The sequence below is a fragment of the Ochotona curzoniae genome, unplaced genomic scaffold, assembly GCF_017591425.1.
Source record: "Ochotona curzoniae isolate NIBS_2020 unplaced genomic scaffold, NIBS_Ocur_1.0 contig_50, whole genome shotgun sequence".
Classification (NCBI taxonomy): Eukaryota; Metazoa; Chordata; class Mammalia; order Lagomorpha; family Ochotonidae; genus Ochotona; species Ochotona curzoniae.
In genome coordinates, this window is record NW_024466446.1 from 5,529,703 (window position 1) to 5,548,195 (window position 18,493).

The window sequence follows — 18,493 nt, forward strand, 5'->3', positions numbered from 1 at the left end:
ATTCCTGCTGTCTCCCTTGGGAGTCTCACATTCCTGCTGTCTCCCTGGGGATTCTCACATTCCTGCTGTCTCCCTTGGGAGTCTCACATTCCTGCTGTCTCCCTTGGGAGTCTCACTTTCTTGCTGCCTACCTGGGGGTCTCACATTCCTACTGTCTCCCTGGGGATTCTCACATTCCTGCTGTCTCCCTTGGGATAGCAGGAATGTGAGAATCCCAAGGGAGAGAGGCATGGTATTGCATTGATTCCTTGGGAGTCTCACATTCCTGCTGTCTCCCTTGGGAGTCTCACATTCCTGCTGTCTCCCTTGGGATTCCCACATTCCTGCTGTCTCCTTTGGGGGTCTCACATTACTGCTGACTCCCTTGGGAGTCTCACATTCCTGCTGTCTCCCTTGGGAGTCTCACATTCCTGCTGTCTCCCTGGGGATTCCCACATTCCTGCTGTCACCCTTGGGAGTCTTACATTCCTGCTGTCTCCCTTGGGAGTCTCACATTCCTGCCGTCTCCCTTGAGATACCCTCATTCCTGCTGTCTCCCTTGGGATTCTCACATTCCTGCTGTCTCCCATGGGATAGCAGGAATGTGAGAATCCCAAGGGAGAGATCATGCTTTTGCGTTGATTCCTTGGGAGTCTCACATTCCTGCTGTCTCCCTTGGGTGTCCCACATTCCTGCTGTCTCCCTTGGGATTCCCACATTCCTGCTGTCTCCCTTGGGATTCCCATATTCCTGCTGTCTTCCTTGGGAGTCTCACATTCCTGCTGTCTCCCTTGGGAGTCTCACATTCCTGCTGTCTCCCTTGGGATTCTCACATTCCTGCTGTCTCCCTTGGTAATGCCTCCTTCCTGCTGTTTACCTTGGGATTCTCACATTCCTGCGGTCTCCTTACGGATTCTCACATTCCTGCAGGCTCCATGGGGATTCTCACATTCCTGCTGTCCCCTTGGGATTCTCACATTCCTGCTGTCTCCCATGGGATAGCAGGAATGTGAGAATCCCAAAGGAGAGATCATGGTTTTGCCTTGATTCCCTTGGGAGTCTCACATTCCTGCTGTCTCCCTGGGGAGTCTCACATTCCTGCTGTCTCCCTTGGGATTCCTACATTCCTGCTGTCTCCCTTGGGATTCCCACATTTCTGCTGTATTCCTTGGAAATCTCACATTCCTATTGCCTCCCTTGGGAGTCTCACATTCCTGCTGTCTCCTTTGGGAGTCTCACACTCCTGCTGTCTCCCTTGGGAGTCTCACATTCCTGCTGTCTCCCTTGGTAATGCGTCCTTCCTGCTGTCTCCCTTGGGATTCTCACATTCCTGCTGTCTCCCTGCGGATTCTCACATTCCTGCTGTCTCCCTGGGGATTCTCACATTCCTGCCGACTCCCTTGGGATAGCAGGAATGTGAGAAACCCAAGGGAGAGAGGCATGGTATTGCGTTGATTCCTTGGGAGTCTCACATTCCTGCTCTCTCCCTTGGGATTCTCACATTCCTGCTGTCTCCCTTGGGATAGCAGGAATGTGAGAATCCCAAGGGAGAGATCATTGTTTTGCATAGATTCTTTGGGAGTCTCACATTCCTGCTGTCTCCCTTGGGAGTCTCACATTACTGCTGTCTCCCTTTGGATTCCCACATTTCTGCTGTCTCTCTAGGGATTCCCACATTCCTGCTGTCTCCCTTGGGATTCCCACATTCCTGCTGTCTCCCTTGGGATTCCCACATTCCTGATGTCTCCCTTGGGATTCTCACATTCCTGCTGTCTCTCTTGGGATTCTCACATTCCTGCCGACTCCCTTGGGAGTCTCACATTCCTGCTGTCTCCCTTGGGATTCCCATATTCCTGCTGTCTCCCTTGGGAGTCTCACATTCCTGCTGTCTTTCCTAAAGAAAGCAGGAATGTGAGACTCCCAAGGGAGAGAGGCATGATTTTGCGTTGATTCCTTGGGATTCTCACATTCCTGCTGTCTCCATTGGGAGTCACACATTCCTGCTGTCTCCCTTGGGAGTCTCACATTCCTGCTGTCTCCCATGGGATTCTCACATTCCTGCAGTCTCCCTTGGGATTCCCTCATTCCTGCTGTCTCCCTTTGGATTCCTACATTCCTGCTGTCTCCCTTGGGAGTCTCACATTCCTGCTGTCTCCCTTGGGATTCTCACATTCCTGCTGTCTCCCATGGGATAGCAGGAATGTGAGAATCCCAAGGGAGAAATCATGGTTTTGCATTGATTCCTTGGGAGTCTCACATTCCTGCTGTCTCCCTTGGGAGTCTCACATTCCTGCTGTCTCCCTTGGGATTTCCACATTCCTGCTGTCTCCCTTGGGATTCCCACATTCCTGCTGTCTTCCTTGGGAATCTCACATTCCTGCTGTCTCCCTTGTGATTCCTACATTCCTGCTGTCTCCCTTGGGAGTCTCACATTCCTGCTGTCTCCCTTGGGAGTCTCACATTCCTGCTGTCTCCCTTAGGATTCTCACATTCCTGCTCTCTCCCTTGGGAGTCTCACATTCCTGCTGTCTCCCTTGGGAGTCTCACATTCCTGCTGTCTCCCTGGGGATTCTCACATTCCTACTGTCTCGCTTGGGATTCTCACATTCCTGCAGTCTCCCTTGGGATAGCAGGAATGTTAGACTCCCAAGGGAGAGAGGCATGGTGTTGCGTTGATTCCTTGGGATTCTCACATTCCTGCTTTCTCCCTTGGGAGTCTCACACTCGTGCTGTCTCCCTTGCGTGTCTCACATTCATGCTGTCTCCTTTGTTAATGCCTGCTTCCTGCTGTCTCCCTGGGGATTCTCACATTCCTGCTATCTTTCTAGGGATTCTCACATTCCTGCTGTCTCCCTTGGGATAGCAGGACTGTGAGAATCCCAAGGGAGACAGCAGGAATGTGAGAATCCCAAGGGAGAGATCATGGTTTTGCGTTGATTCCTTGAGAGTCTCACATTCCTGCTGCCTCCCTTGGGAGTCTCACATTCCTGCTGTCTCCCTTGGGATTCCCACATTCCTGCTGTTTTCCTTGGGAATCTCACATTCCTGCTGCCTCCCTTGGGATTCCTACATTCCTGCTGTCTCCCTTGGGAGTCTCACATTCCTGCTGTATCCCTTGAGAGTCTCACATTCCTGCTGTCTCTCTTGGGATTCTCACATTCCTGCTGTCTCCCTTGGTAATGCGTACTTCCTGCTGTCTCCCTTGGGATTCTCACATTCCTGCTGTCTCCCTGCGGATTCTCACATTCCTGCTGTCTCCCTTGGGATAGCAGGAATGTGAGACTCCCAAGGGAGAGAGGCATGGTATTGCGTTGATTCCTTGGGAGTCTCACATTCCTGCTGTCTCCCTTGGGATTCTCACATTCCTGCTGTCTACCATGGGATAGCAGGAATGTGAGAATCCCAAGGGAGAGATCATTGTTTTGCGTTGATTCCTTGGGATTCTCACATTCCTGCTTTCTCCCTTGGGAGTCTCACACTCGTGCTGTCTCCCTTGCGTGTCTCACATTCACGCTGTCTCCCTTGGTAATGCCTCCTTCCTGCTATCTCCCTTGGGATTCTCACATTCCTGCTGTCTCCCTGGGGATTCTCACATTCCTGCTATCTCCCTGGGGATTCTCACATTCCTGCTGTCTCCATAGGGATAGTAGGACTGTGAGAATCCCAAGGGAGACAGCAGGAATGTGAGAATCCCAAGGGAGAGATCATGGTTTTGCATTGATTCCTTGGGAGTCTCACATTCCTGCTGTCTCCCTTGGGAGTCTCACATTCCTGCTGTCTCCCTTGGGATTCCCACATTCCTGCTGTCTTCCTTGGGATTCCCACATTCCTGCTGTCTCCTTTGGGGGTCTCACATTCCTGCTGACTCCCTTGGGAGTCTCACATTCCTCCTGTCTCCCTTGGGAGTCTCACATTCCTGCTGTCTCCCTGGGGATTCCCACATTCCTGCTGTCACCCTTGGGAGTCTTACATTCCTGCTGTCTCCCTTGGGATTCTCACATTCCTGCTGTCTCCCTTGGAATAGCAGGAATGTGAGAATCCCAAGGGAGAGAGGCATGATTTTGCGTGGATTCCTTGGGAGTCTCACATTCCTGCTGTCTCCCTTGGGAGTCTCACATTCCTGCCATCTCCCTTGAGATTCCCTCATTCCTGCTGTCTCCCTTGGGATTCTCACATTCCTGCTGTCTCCCTGGGGATTCTCACAATCTTGCTGTCTCCCTCGGGATTCTCACATTCTTGCTGTCTCCCTTGGGAGTCTCACATTCCTGCTCTCTCCCTTGGGATTCTCACATTCCTGCTGTCTCCCTGGGGATTCCCACATTCCTGCTGTCTCCCTTCGGAGTCTCACATTCCTGCTGTCTCTCTTGGGATTTCCAGATTCCTGCTGTCTTCCCTGGAATTCCCTCATTCCTGCTATCTCCCTTCGGTGTCTCACATTCCTGCTGTCTTCCTTGGGTGTCTCACATTCCTGCTGTCTTCCCTAAAGAAAGCAGGAATGTGAGACTCCCAAGGGAGAGAGGCATGATTTTGCGTTGATTCCTTGGGAGTCTCACATTCCTGCTGTCTCCCTTGGGATTCCCACCTTCCTGCTGTCTCCCTTGGGATTCCCACCTTCCTGCTGTCTCCCTTGGGATTCCCACATTCCTGCTGTCTCCCTTGGGATTCCCACATTCCTGCTGTCTCCCTTGGGATTCCCACATTCCTGCTGTCTCCCTTGGGAGTCTCACATTCCTGCTGTCTCCCTTGGGAGTCTCACATTCCTGCCGTCTTGGATTTGTCATCCTGTGCAGCCCAAGTTTCCTCTCAAGAGCTACTTTCCGTACGCACCCGCAGCCCTGGTCCCCCTCCTGTTGCGGCAGCCCAGACCTGAGGCCGGAGGTGAAGCCGGAGGTGAGCCGGGGCTTGGCTGGTGGGCTTCGGGGACCTCTGGGGAAGAGTGTGAATGAAGGCTAGTTGGGAGAGGGCCTACTTCCTGGGACCTGACACCTCACATTCCAGTCGGACTGTGCTTTGAGCCCCCACCTGCAGTCGCTTAGCAACAGGGAGGAAACAGGACAGCGGCGCAGACCAGTGGGCTGCCCATAACAGGGGCCTGCCAACCCCCCAGATGCCCGCTCGGCCACACCCCAAGTCAGATGGCACATGGGTTTTCTTTTTCATCCGTTCTGCCTTGTGCAACCTTGTTAGAGCAGGGCAGATAAAAGAATGGTTGAAGCAGCTCAGAGAAGTTAGGGGAAATTTCTCCAAAGCAGGCCGTGAGAGCGAGTTAAGGAATTCAGTGGCCCGGCTGAGACCACGGCCACCTCACTGGGGCCACTCTGAGCACACTCTCTTGTGTGCCCGTTCAAGACACCTGCACAGGGAGGCAGGCCCCTTCTCTGGGTGCAGGCGAGCGGCATGGCCAGCTGCGGCCCCCAGAGCATCTCTGGCCTCCTTTCTTCCGCAGCTGGAGTGATGAGTAGGCTCATGCCGAGAAAGCAGGTGGCTCAGCATCTCCAGCTCTGTAACTTCCGCTAGAAGATGAAGGTCTCTGCTCAGTGTCACTGTCAGACACTAGCCTCTTCTCCAGCGCCAGATGTGGGGGTGCTGGCAGCCTCGGGGGGCTGAGTGATGGTGTTGTGGTGGTCCCTGTGGGAACATGACAGGGAGACTTCAGTAAGCAGAAGGGAGAGTCAGGCCCTCCCTTCCTGGGTACAGGGCAGACCAGGGTGCCCAGGGCCAGCCTGCAGAAGCTCGCCCAGTCCAGGAAAGGGATCGGGCTGTGATTCTGTATGTCTGGACACCTGCAAGCAAGACGAGGGTGCTGCGTGGGCAAGGACAGTCTGCCTACCCTTCCTTCGTGTTGCTGTCCTGCATTCATGCCCCCGAGAAGCCAGTGACAACCCTTGAGCAGCTCGTGTGCCCACTATGAAGTGGTGGAGGGCACAGGAGACCCAATGTCCAGGAGTGTGCCTAAACCACCAATAAAGACAGAGGAAGAGTACCTGCCAAGGCTGCGGGTGACGGGCTCTGGGTGCTTTCAGAGGAGGCAGACACTGCGTGACAGCATGGGCTGAGGGCTGCTCCCTGTGTCCCTGGGCCATCGTTGTGGTATCTCCGATGGCAGAATCCACTTAGAGACGATGCCTACAACCTACAAGTGAAGCCTGCTGGGACAGATGCAAACAGCGCGTGGGCCCCACAGACCCAAACTGCCAGTCTCAGCTGCAGCTAACTCCCAGGTGGCTGCCTCATCCCTCCTCTCTCTCCACCTGCAGATGCCCTGGTGGGACGGTGGCACCAGCTGCTGGAGCGTGGCTCCCAACTGCTCAGGGAAGAGGTTGAAGACCGAACTCACGGGTAAGCGAACCTGCAGCTCCTCCCTTCACCTTGCTCTCGGCTTCCCCCGAGCAGGGGTGACAGGTGCCATCCCCTGCCCACAGCTGTGCCCCATCACCTGGGGAAGAAACCGAGCAGCTGTGGCTTTGAGTGGGCAGAGTGACCTGCCAGGCACGCATGTGAACGCCACGAGCTTGTCTGGCCTCGGCGTTGCCTGGGTTCAGGTCAACGGTAATAAAGGACACAGGCCCCAGAGCCCTGTCGGCTTGCTGGCAGCCCTGGTCCTGCAGGGCAGACAAGGCTGCGGGGCCTCTGCCCACCTCCCTGCCTCTCCCAGGAAGGAGCGGCAGGAAGGCCTGCGCCATGCTCATTCCCTCCTTTGCACGGGTATTTCAGCAGAGTCCGAAAATCCACTCCAAGAGCAATTAATTACCTACTTGTGCTATTACCTACTCTTTGCATTTAGGCTTTGCTAAGTTTTTAGCCACAAGTTCTTCCTGCTGGAGTGTAGCTGACTGGCTGCCTCTGGTCCGCATCAGCCGCCAGCTGAGACAGCTGCTGTGTTGCCTGTCCACCTGAGCGCTGTGTGGTTCTAGCCAGAGGATGCTGGTGCCCCCGGGTCTGTGAAGACACTGAACGAAGGAGGGCTGCCCAGTATTCTTCATCCTGTGCAGAAGGGAGCAGCAGAGCCCCTACCCGGCCCCGGGCATCCTCACACCGCCTCCTTGCACCATGGCCAGGAACGTCAGCTGTGTGGGCCCACTGCCCTCCTGGGAGGGGTGTGCTGGAGGCCCCACCCTTGCTCTGTCGTTCTAAATCCCACAACCTTGATTCAGTCCCTGTCCAGTGGGCAGTTAGGGCAGTACTAAGAGCTCGTGACTGCACGGCCTGGGCGGAGGGACGTGGAACACTCCTGACCCAGGCATGAGCTCTAGTCCAGCAGGAGAGCTGTCACCCACCCGCCTGTTACCCTGGGGCCGGAGTGGCGGGACTTAGCTTGAGCAGTGCTACCCCTGCGACACATCTTGCAACTTCCTGTTCCCACTGTGAGGCGAAAAGCTTTCCCCTTCCAGCACTGACATACATACGGTTAGAGGCGTCAGAAACTTCAAGGAAAGTGGAATTAGAAAAATGAGTTTACCTTGTTGACAGTTTCAGATGCACGTATGGGGTCTTCAAAAGTTTGTAGAACAAACCTGTGTGTGCTGCAGGAGACAAATGGCAGCGCTGTGCCAATCCCCTGCGGACGCCAGTTCAAGTCCCAGCTGCGGCACTTCAATCCATCTCCTTGCTAACGCACCAGGTTGAAGACCTGGAAGAAGCGTCTAGCTTCAGCCTGGCAGTGCTGGCTACTGGGGCCATTTGGGAGTAAGCAAGCAGGTGGAAGATCTCTTTCTCCCCCTCTCTCCATAATTGCCTTTTAAATAAATCTTTGAAATCCATACTTAGGGGTATTTTTGAAATGATTTTTTACCAAAATTTTACATTCCGTTTTTCATACTTCTTAAAGTAGCTTCATATACAAACACATGCATAATTTCTAATTCTGCTGAAGTATCACCCAGCACCATGTGTACTGCCAGAAAGGAAAGAGCACCCTCCGCCTGAGGGCGAGGCTGGCAGCCCTCTCAGGTCTCCCCCCATGCCTGCCCTAGTCTCCCTCCATGCCCACCCTGGCTCTGGAGCCGCCTGGGCAGCTGCCTGCCCAGCTGGGAGGCCCAGTGGCCTCTGATGGGTCCACAGTGTCACGTGGACAGGTTCCCAGGACTTCAGCGTGCGCAAAGACTGTACTTCAGGGTAAATGCAATGTAAGCCAGATGCTCACCACAGTCAAGCTGCTCGAAGAACCCAGCAGGAGCAGCGGGAGGCGGCCATGTGCTGTGGATCTCTTCCAGGGCTTCCCGAGGGCCGTTTGAGAGCTGGTTTCTCTTCACCCACTTCGGAGGATGGGCTGACATGGCAGCTGAGCATCTGCTGAGAGCAGACGCCGAGCCCCGTGATGCCCTGCTGTGGCTCCTGGCATTCTACCATAGTCCGCGAGATGGGAGTCGGCAGAGAGCGCAGACCATGGTAAGTGGCAGAGCCCTGTGTGTGCCCTCAATGCTGCATGCTGCAGTGGGGAGGGATGGGGGAAGACCATGCCTTCCACTGACTCCTCAGACTCCTACGCTCTGGCACTCACGGTGACACACGGACGCCCTCGGCGTCCACAGGATGGGGTTGGGCTGTCAAGTTAGGAGTGTTCCCTGCCCCCACAGAGCAAGCTGGAGACCACTGGCTGCAGCCCTGTTCCCCTGGGAAGCCCCGAGGAGCGGAGGTGCTGGTCTTCTGTCATGGGTCATCTGCCCCCAATGAGCAGCACTCCAGGATGGGTAGCTCCTCCAGAGTGCTGGCCAGCACACAGCCCGGCTCTCTGGCCGGCTCTCCCTGCGTCTGCCTGCCTGGGCTAGTTGGCAGCTGCTCAAATTGCCAGCTTGGTGCAGACATGGCACTGGCCACTGTGAAGGACTTGGTCATTTCCTGAGTCCTAGCACCAAGGATGGGGCTGCTCACCATCTGATGTAGTGGATCAGCACAGCCAGCCGTCCCGGGAAGGTGTCGGCTCTCCCTTGCAAACCTTCATTTGCTGGTTTAAACAACTTCACTCTCACTGCTGCTTTGCTGCTTTTAATAGTGAAATGGAACAGGTTTCATTATGTGTGGATGGACAGTGCTTCTGCTTGCTTTATATTTCATTTGCTTAAAAGCTTGCATGGCAGAGAAAAAGAAAAAACTTTAAAAAATCAAGTTGAAATTTGGTGATAATCTATTTAGGATAAAAAATAAATTTAATATAAAAAGAAATGTTTTAATTTGAAAGAACTGGAGGGAACGCCAGAGACAGGAGGGTTCACTCACCAGGTGGCCGCGTGGCCAGTGCTGGGCAGCGCCAGGAGCCAGGAGCCTCAGCCCAGTCTCCCAAACACTCGGACCATCTTCCACTGCCTTTTCCAAGGCCATAAGCAGAGAGCTGGTTCAGAAATTGAGGCTGGGACACAAACCAGTGCCCAGAATGGGACGCCAGCATCAGATGGCACCTGCTACTCCACAACACTGGCCACAGGGCGTTTCTTAGACCTTATCATACTCCACATATGTTTGAGGATTTGATTAAAAAGAAAATTTGGTTTCTTTCCTTTAAAAATCACATTGAACCGGACCTAGCGGCGTGGCCTAGCGGCTAAAGTCCTCACCTTGAACGTGCCGGGATCCCATATGGACACCGGTTCTAATCCCGGCACCTCCACTTCCCATTCAGCTCCCTGCTTGTGGCCTGGGAAAGCAGTAGAGGACAGCCCAAAGCCTTTGGACCCTGCACCCGTGTGGGAGACCGGGAAGAAGTTCCTGGATCCTGGCTTCGGATCGGCATAGCATCGGCTGCTGCACTGTCACCTGGGGAGTGAATCATCGCATGGAAGATCTTCCTCTCTGTCTCTCCTCCTCTCTGTATATCTGACTTTCCAACAAAAATAAATCTTTTTTAAAAAATCACATTGAACCAATTAGGGCAAGTCCTGTTCCATGTTTTCTCCTTCTGATTTCTAAAGCCAGTCTGTGTGCATCTTACACTGCTTTGCCAACAGCAGAGGTGTGGTTATGTGTTAGATTCCACGCTGATCACACAGATGACACGGACTCACTCTTGAAGTACAGATATTAATTGTCCACACTAAGTAAGATTTAGTTTCTAGAAAGTCCTTCATTAGCTCATGTTTATTTATATAACGCTTATATGGTATTTCTTATAGAATACATGGACATCTCTGATAAAGATGGGTTAGCCTGCTGCAAACAGCTCGATGCCATCTGTCCATGACTTCTCGGCTCTTCTGGCCGAGTAGCCATCTGCCTCATGCTGGAGCCCTTGCTCTGGACGTCTGCCCCGCAGCACTAGCGTGCACAGCCCTGTGCACGGCGTCCTGGCAGGGGCTCTCCTAGCAGTCAGGAGATGTGTCCTCTGACCTGCTGCGGGGCTTGACGACCTGGGAACTGTTCTGGACCAGTTCCTGAGCAACCCGCTGCAGCCTGCCCACCTGCACCCTGCTGTAAGCGGAGCCACTGAACACAACCAGCCCTTCAGCTCCCACGGTGCCCTGCGACAGCCGTCCTCCGCATGCTTGTCGCACGGAGGCCGTATCTGTCCCGGGGCTGCAGGAGGATGTCCCCTCTTCAGCTCTCCTCCCTCTTTGCCAGTCACCGTTCATCTCCTTTGGGGGAACGGGACTGTGACGAACACTAGAAACAACCTGTTTGTATGACCTTAAGGCTTAGGTAAGGGTTCATACTTCTAGGAATTAACCTAAAGAAAGATAGATCCATGCAAAGATTCACATACTAGAATATTTGTCAGCGTTATTTATGCATTGCAGAAATGGGAAATGGCTTCAACTTGCAATAGTAAAGATAACTTGTCATACATCCTACCATGAAATAGCAGTAGTCCACCCAGAGAACACAGTGTCGTTGCAGAACATGTTCTAAAAAACAGTAAACTGCTTACAGTATCTCAAGAGCCAAATGTGTAAGAGGGTCTTGAAGTTCGTGGAAAATTCACACTTTGAAAAAGCTATTCATGGGGGGCCAATGCCATAGGATAGTAGGTTAAACCTCCACCTGTGCTGCCAGCATCCTACATGGGCATCAGTTCAACTCCCGGATGCTCCATTTCCAATCCAGCTTCCTCTTAATGTGCCTGCGAAATTGGAAGACGGACCAAGTGCTTAAGCCCCTGCACCCATGTGGGGGACCTGGGAGAAGCTTCTGGCTCCCAGTTTCAAACTGGCCCAGCCCTGGCCCTTGTGGCCATTTGAGGAGTAAACCATAGGACAGAAGGTCTCTGTCTCTCCTTTTGCTAACTCTGCCTTCCAAATAAAAAAAAAAAAATCTTTAAGAAAGGAAAGAAAAAACTGCATCGATAGATCTCAAATTGTTTGGTGCCACAGTGAACTAATCATGTAATTTCATTTTACCACGAGCTTTCTGAAGCACCCTAACACAGTGTGTGGTCTGTTCTCAGCACACGGAAAAGACAGAAGGGGAATGTCTGATGTAGCAGCCGGGACCCGTGCACCCGTGCCAGAGGACAGGCACTGAGGCCCACCCCAGCTCCTAGTGCAGACTCAGGGACTCAGCAGGGGTCCCCGACACCCACATGGGAGGCCTGAAGTCAAACTCCTAGCTCTTGTCCTTGGCCCAGCCTAACCTAGCTGTTACAGACACGTGGGCGTGAACCAGTGGACAGGAGCTCTCGTGTGCGCACTCGCTCGCTCTCACACACACACACACACACATAACTATGTCTTTCTGCCTCTCAAATAAATGAATAAAAAAAGCTAATAAAATAATGAAGAGGCGAGGGACAGGCACCACTGTCAGTTTTAGGATAAACTCTAGAAACCTCTACATGTTTTGAAGGACAAGGGAAGGGAATGCATCTCCAAGGTCTGACTGACCAAGGAAGATTCAGTGGGACAGTAGGGACAGCACTGCAGCCAGCCACATGGCGCGCTCAGCTGCAGGCTCTGCAGGAAGCCGCAATCGGCCACTCCACCTGCCACAGTCACCCACTTGCACTCGGTGTGGAGAGCCGCCTGGGGTCTGAGCACTGCGGGCAGGGAGCGGGAAGGTGCCTGCTGTTATTTCCCATCTGCAACCCGCACAGCAGCGTGCTCGGTACGGAAAGGCTCCTGTCGGCATCATGGTCACACCCAGGGCAGTGTGGAGGCCAGAGGCCAGACCACCTGCACCTTCCAGCAGTGAGGGCTTGGGGGCAGCAGCCCAGAGCTACGCTCACACTCTGGATGAGCGGGGGGGGGGGGGGGGGGGGGGCAGCGAGAATCTGCCTTAGTTTCTGTGGCTGGCACCAGAGGCAGCGCATGAGAAAACCTGCCCCATCCTAGGAGACCCGGGCAACGCTCCTCTGTCCTGCAGCACCAGGAATGTAACAGTTCCCTCTGAAGTGCTCGGTGTCCCTGGAATCCACCTGGTGCGCACAGGCAAGAACCAGCCTGCATCCTGCTCCGGACTCTTCCGAGTAAAAGCCCTTGTTGTCGCTCTGCAGGCCCAGAACTAGGGCTGTGGTGTTGTAAGCCATAGCAGCCGTTGGACTCTCCCAGCAGGACCTGAGGACGGATCTCCCCTTACTACAGACCTAGAGCTACGGCGATTGGTGCCACAATATGCCTGGCATCATGCAGGCTTGCATAGCGACAAGCAGGCACTCGCCCTTGTCTCACTCAGCACGAAGATCACGCACCGACTGTCAACAGTTGCCAGGGAGACTGACACTGAGCTCTCGGAGGACCAAATACACACAGGAAACCCTGATTCCTATCAGAGCCACACTTCATCCTTACAGACTGCAGCGACGGCACCACCGCGTCACTGACAGACATCAGAGACGACACTCCTGGGCTCACGTGGGACCAAAGCAACAAGCCAGGTGACACCCTGCCTGCCAGCCAAAGCAGGAACTCCCCATAAAACTGCCCCGTAAAGGAGGAACAAGTGCCTGCAGCAGAGGGCACACGGGAGACCTGAAGACGCAAGGCAGCGTGATGCCTGCGCAAGAGCAGAACAGCCCTCCAGAGTTAGACCTGAACTAAAGGAAGTCTATGGAATGACAGATTTGGAACTCAATGATTTTGAAATGTAAATGCATTAAATTCACCAACGACTCATGGTGGCTGAATGGATAACCATCTACAAGCCCACTGTGCTGCTGCAGGAGACTCCCTTCACAAAGACTCCGAGTGAACAGCTGGAAAGACCGATGCCAGGCATGTGGAAACCGAGAGTGAGCAGGTAAGGTTACCATGTCAGGCAAAGCAGACTTTAAAGTAAAATTACAGGAAGAGATAAAGACATTATATTTTGATAAAATATTCAATTCAGTAAGAAGACACAAGTCATAAATATATATACACCTGACTCAAGGCCACTAAGACACACAACAAATACTGTCAGACCTAACGGGAGAGACAGACTCTTAGAATAGTGGGTGAGTTGAAGTCACCCCCCTGTCATCAGTGGACAGATTATCCAGAAAGAAAAATCAATAGACGCACCACAGTTGAAACCAGCGCTTGAGCAGTTGGAGCCAGCAGGCATTTACAGGGCATCTCCCGTCAGCTACAGAGGCGGCACATCCTGCCCAGGGGGAGCATTCCCAGCTCCCATGACAGGCTACAAATCAGGCCTCAGCAAATCCAGAGACTGAAATCATACAGTGTATGTGTCTTCTCAGACCATACAGGAATAAAACTAGAAGTCAACAAGAATAGAACAGTCGTCAATACTTGGAATGAAATAACATGCTACTGAATGTCAGTGGATCACTGAAGCAATGAAAAAGAAACCAAAAGTTTCTTAAAATACATGAAAATGAAAACATAGAAACCTGTGGGATACACCAAAAGCATAATAAATTGGGAATTGGAATAAACTGGAAAGACTGGCAGAAATGGATGAATTCCTGGATTCACATAACCTACATCTAATCTAACAGGATTAAATCAAGAAGACAGACAGCCTGAATAGACCCGACAAGGACCGAGACCGGAAGCAGTCAACATGTTCCATCAAGGAAAAGGTGAGGGCCCGATGACTGTGTTACTCCATTCTACAAAACCTTCGGAGGGAAAAGAACTCAAACACTCTTCACTGCAAAATACTTGGCAGGGCGGAACTGCCAAACTCTTGATGAGGACAGCGTTGCTTTGATACCAGAACTAAAGTCAGGACGTGAAAGGAAAGCTGCAGATCCCTCATCAACACCGAAGCAGAGATTCTCAAGGTACTAGCAATCCAGCTCTAAAACCACAGGGAAAAGATGAGACGTCAGGATCACGTGGGGAGCACCCCAGAACTGCAAGAGCGGCAAACATTCGCAAGTTACAGACTTCACAAACCAGATGCACGAAGAACCAACTCCAGCTGATCATCAAGACTGAGAAAGTATTTGACAAGATTCACCATCTCGTCATGATAAAAGTACCCCGCAGGTGAGGAAAGAAGGACCGTTCCTCGAAAGAAGGCAGGCTGAATGCCACACACTAAGAGCCAATAACGGGAGCAAGATCTGAACAGGACAAGGCTGTTGACTTTGGCCAGTCCCAGGCAAAACAGCCCTGGAAGTTTTAGCAAGAGCAGTGAAGGGAGGAAAGAAATCTTAAAAGGCATCAGCATTGAAAGAGAGAAAGTCAAATTCCCCAAGTTTGCAGGTGACATGATAGTGTACGTGGGAAAACATGAGCATTCCACTGAAAGCTGTTACAATCGATATCCGATTCAGGAAAGTTGCAGGTTACAAAATAAACATACCAAAAAACCCCCTCTGTACATGGCTTTATTATTTACCTAATAACAAGTGCATCAATGCTGAATAGAAATGATTATGTGTAATACTTAATCTACTGATGTGTACAGATGTTCATATCAAGTCAGAACTAAGTTACATAAAATTGAAAGAAAAATCGAAGGCTTTAATAAAGTAAAAAATTAGGACTCGACATGCATTAACTTAGAAGTAGTGCCTTGTGTACACATGGAACAGGCTTTACCATGACACTAACTACACTCACTCATATATAAAAACACAAGTCTCATCCATTGTAACACAGAAGTGTCACCAGACAAGCCTCAGTGAGGTGGTTCCTGTGCAATGCTGCGGAGAGTGCAGCCCACACAGAGCACTTGGGAACTCGAGTCCTAGAGCCAAGTGCATTCACTGAGAAGGCAGCCCTCTGCAGGTGGAGCTGGGTGCCACTAAGCTCCACTGCAGCCACGTTCGCCATGCTCTTCCCTGAGAAGGGTACAGTTATGTTAAGAACTGAAATCTAAAAAAAAAAAAAATCCTTTACAATTCTTTCTTGAACCAAAGCATTCAATAAAAGATGTACATGAAAATTAAGTGCTCAGATAACTTTGCAACTTAAAAATCCAGATTTTGTTAATCAGTAGCGCTACTGTATGTGAAAGACAGTTTTAATATCCTCTAGTAAATGAGTCCACCCCAGTGCAGTTGAGGGCTGCACCCTGCCAGCACTGAGAAGGCAGAGCGACTCCCCTGGTGCAGGCCGACAAATCAAACATTTAGGAATTAAGGAAGTATGTCTGCAAAGAAAATTATGCAAACATTGATGAAAAATGTCCTTGCTTGTGTATCAACTATCATTAAAATGTCTATGCTGTCTAAAGCATTCTCCAGATTAAATGGTCTATATTTTAAAATGACACTATTTATAGAATTAGAAAATACAATCCTAAAGTTCCTAGGTAATCACTAAAGGCCCAGAAGCCAAAGCAGTTCCCAGCAAGGAAAACCAAACTGGAGGCGTCACAATCCCTGGCTTCAACGCATACTACAGAGCTGCAGGAATTCAAACAGCATGGTGCTGGCATAGAAACTGCTCCATCAGTGGAGCAGAGCCCAGAAACTCACCTACATACACACAGCCAACTGAGTTATGGCAAAGGTGCACAAACCATACAGTGGAATAAGTATAATATTTTTAACAAACAGTGCTGGTAAAACTGGATGTATTGATGTAAAGGGAAAAATTTAAGCACACACTTCTCACCATATTAAAAAAAAAAATCAATTAGATGTATCAAACACCTGAATTTAAGACCTGCAACTGTGAGTTGCTGGAAGAAAACCTAAGGGAAGCACGCCAAGACTTGATGTACGCAACGACTTCTTGGACAATAGCTCCCCACTCCAAACACAAACAACAAAAGCAAAGCTAAACAGGGCTGTAACAAATCCAGAAGCTGTTGTACAAAGAAGATGATCAATACAGCGAAGACATCCAACAAAATGGGAACAAATATTTGCATGCTACATACCTGACAAAGGATTAGCATTGCAACTACATCAGCAACTTTTGAAACTCAACAACAACAAAACAACCAAACCAGCTGAGAAATCGGCAAAGGACTTCAAAAGAGTTCTCAAAAGAAGAAATACAAATGGCCAACAAATATATGAAAAAATGCTCAACCTCACTAGCTCTCAGAAAAATGCAAATGAAAACCCGACTGGGATATCACCTCACTCTTTTAAAAGTGGCTAAAATCTGAAACACGGAGTGTAACAGCAGCAAGGATGTGGCGAAAGGGGCACACTTACACACGGCTGGTGGGCTTGCCAACCACTGTGAACACAGCGTGGGAACTTCCTCCAGAGTGAGAGACGCCCCATATGATCGGCAGCTCCACTGCCGCGCTTGTGCCCAGAGCTGAACAGAGCGAGCAGGAGAATCCTGGCACTACGTGTTCACGGCAGCCAAGGTGTCCGCCATCGGAGGGATGGACAAAGAAACATGGCATATATACTCAATGAAATATTATATAAGATGAAATTCTGTCATTTGCAGCAGAATGGACTCAACTGGGGGACATTATGTTGAGGAAATATGCTGGGCCCAGAAAGACAAACAATGCTTATTCTTACACATGGGAGCTAATATTTAAGCAAACAAATTTTTAAAAGTCTATGCCTGTCAATATTACTGTAAATAAAGCTTTATACAACTTTGCCAATTCAATGGTTAAGAATATTGTACTACTATAGTTTTTTTTTTCAAATATACTTATTTTTATTTTGGAATGGCAGATTTACAGATCGGAGACACAGTAAGATGCATCTGCTGGCTCACTTCCCACATGGCCACAACAGCCAGAGCCGAGCTGATCCAAAGCCAGGCGGGTGCAGGGCCCAAGGCCTTGCGCATACTCTACTGCTCTCCCAGGTCACAAGCAGGGAGCTGGAAGGGAAGTGGAGCAGCCAGGACATGAGCTCGTGCCCATAAGGATCTGCCACTTGCTTGCAGGCAGAGAATTAGCCCTTTGAGCCATCATACAATGGTTTCGATGATCTGATTAATTACTTTAAAATGTGTTGAATAGAGAATGAACCGCTCATTCTGCTTATGGCTGTTGTCTGTCTCCCCACTGCACCAAGGCCCTTCTGCCTTTGCCTTGTTATAGTCGTTTGGAGGAGTGTTACATCTTTTTAGTGTCACGTAAACTTTAAAATACTTTATCTCAAAATCTTTAAAAAAAAAAAAAAAGACAAGGAAGGAAGGGAAAGTGGGAGGGGGGCGAAGGGGAATTCATTATGTTCTCAGAATTGTGTCTACAAATCACATTGAATTAAGCTAACTAAAATTAAAATAAGATAAAGACATTTCAAAAAGCAAGAAAAGTAAAAATTTACTTAAACACACACACACACACCTGAGGTATAAAGACAATTAGTGAGGTGCCTGACTTTCTCGTTCTAGCATGTTCCCTTTGGACCTGATTACAGAGGCATGGCTTCATTTATCAAGTCTTTGAATATTATAGAAGATGCTTTTATGAAGTAAAAAAAAAAGGGGGGGCAAGAAATATATAAACCTAGTTCTCTACAATGGATAGTTATAAATCACTGAAATATTTTTTTTCTTTTTGAATTTTCCATAGTAAGCACAGAAATTTTTATAATGGAAGCTAAAAAAAGTACTTTAAGAGAAAGCTTCTCTTTGTTCTGAAAACTTTGAGTGCGTTAGTTATTGGCATGTCGAGTCAAAGCTTACGCACTTAGAAGGCATTTGAGGGAAAGTCAGTCTGGGACAAAATAGGAAAAAGAGAAATATCAAAAGGCCTTCCAAAAAAGGCAAGGACCAAGTCCCTGGGAATACTGGGGACGAGGGGAAGCCGGAGGCATGGAGGAGGAGATGGATGTGAAAGCTTAGCGGCCCAAGCCCTGGCGTTCCTGCAAGCCCACTTAGATGGCAGCCACTCGTGGGGCTCCTGCAGCTTGCATCAGCCGAGGGGATGGGGGGGCGCGTGGCCCGTGGCGTGGGAATGCGGCCCTGCTCCGTGGAAGAGCCCCAGGGCGCAGTTTCTCACGGTCGCATTGTGGTCAGCAGCCCTCACACAACACTGCCAGTGTACTGCAGTTTATGACAGACTCCATTGACTGAGGCCTCAACTTCCAGGAAAAAAAAAAAAAACCCACTCACAAATCCATAAAATCGGTCATGGGAATTTGCACCAGAGGACCCAGGGCTCTTTGGAAACCGAGGGTCCTTGCTGGCCATCAGTCCACACTGGTGCTTTGGGTCCCAGGCTTTCAGTCTTTGCTGTTTTCCAAGTCACAACTTGATGG

The 18,493-nt window shown here is 50.5% G+C and overlaps 1 protein-coding gene across 1 annotated transcript in view; it reads left to right on the top strand.

Moving 5' to 3' along the window:
* Positions 1-18,493, top strand: part of FANCC (FA complementation group C) — a 228,114-nt gene that overhangs the window by 205,190 nt on the left and 4,431 nt on the right. Inside the window, exons 11-13 of the mRNA XM_040988870.1 lie at positions 4,770-4,857; positions 6,237-6,318; positions 8,193-8,367. Coding sequence (XP_040844804.1) covers positions 4,770-4,857; positions 6,237-6,318; positions 8,193-8,367 — 345 coding nt within the window. The remainder of the gene's footprint in view (positions 1-4,769; positions 4,858-6,236; positions 6,319-8,192; positions 8,368-18,493) is intronic.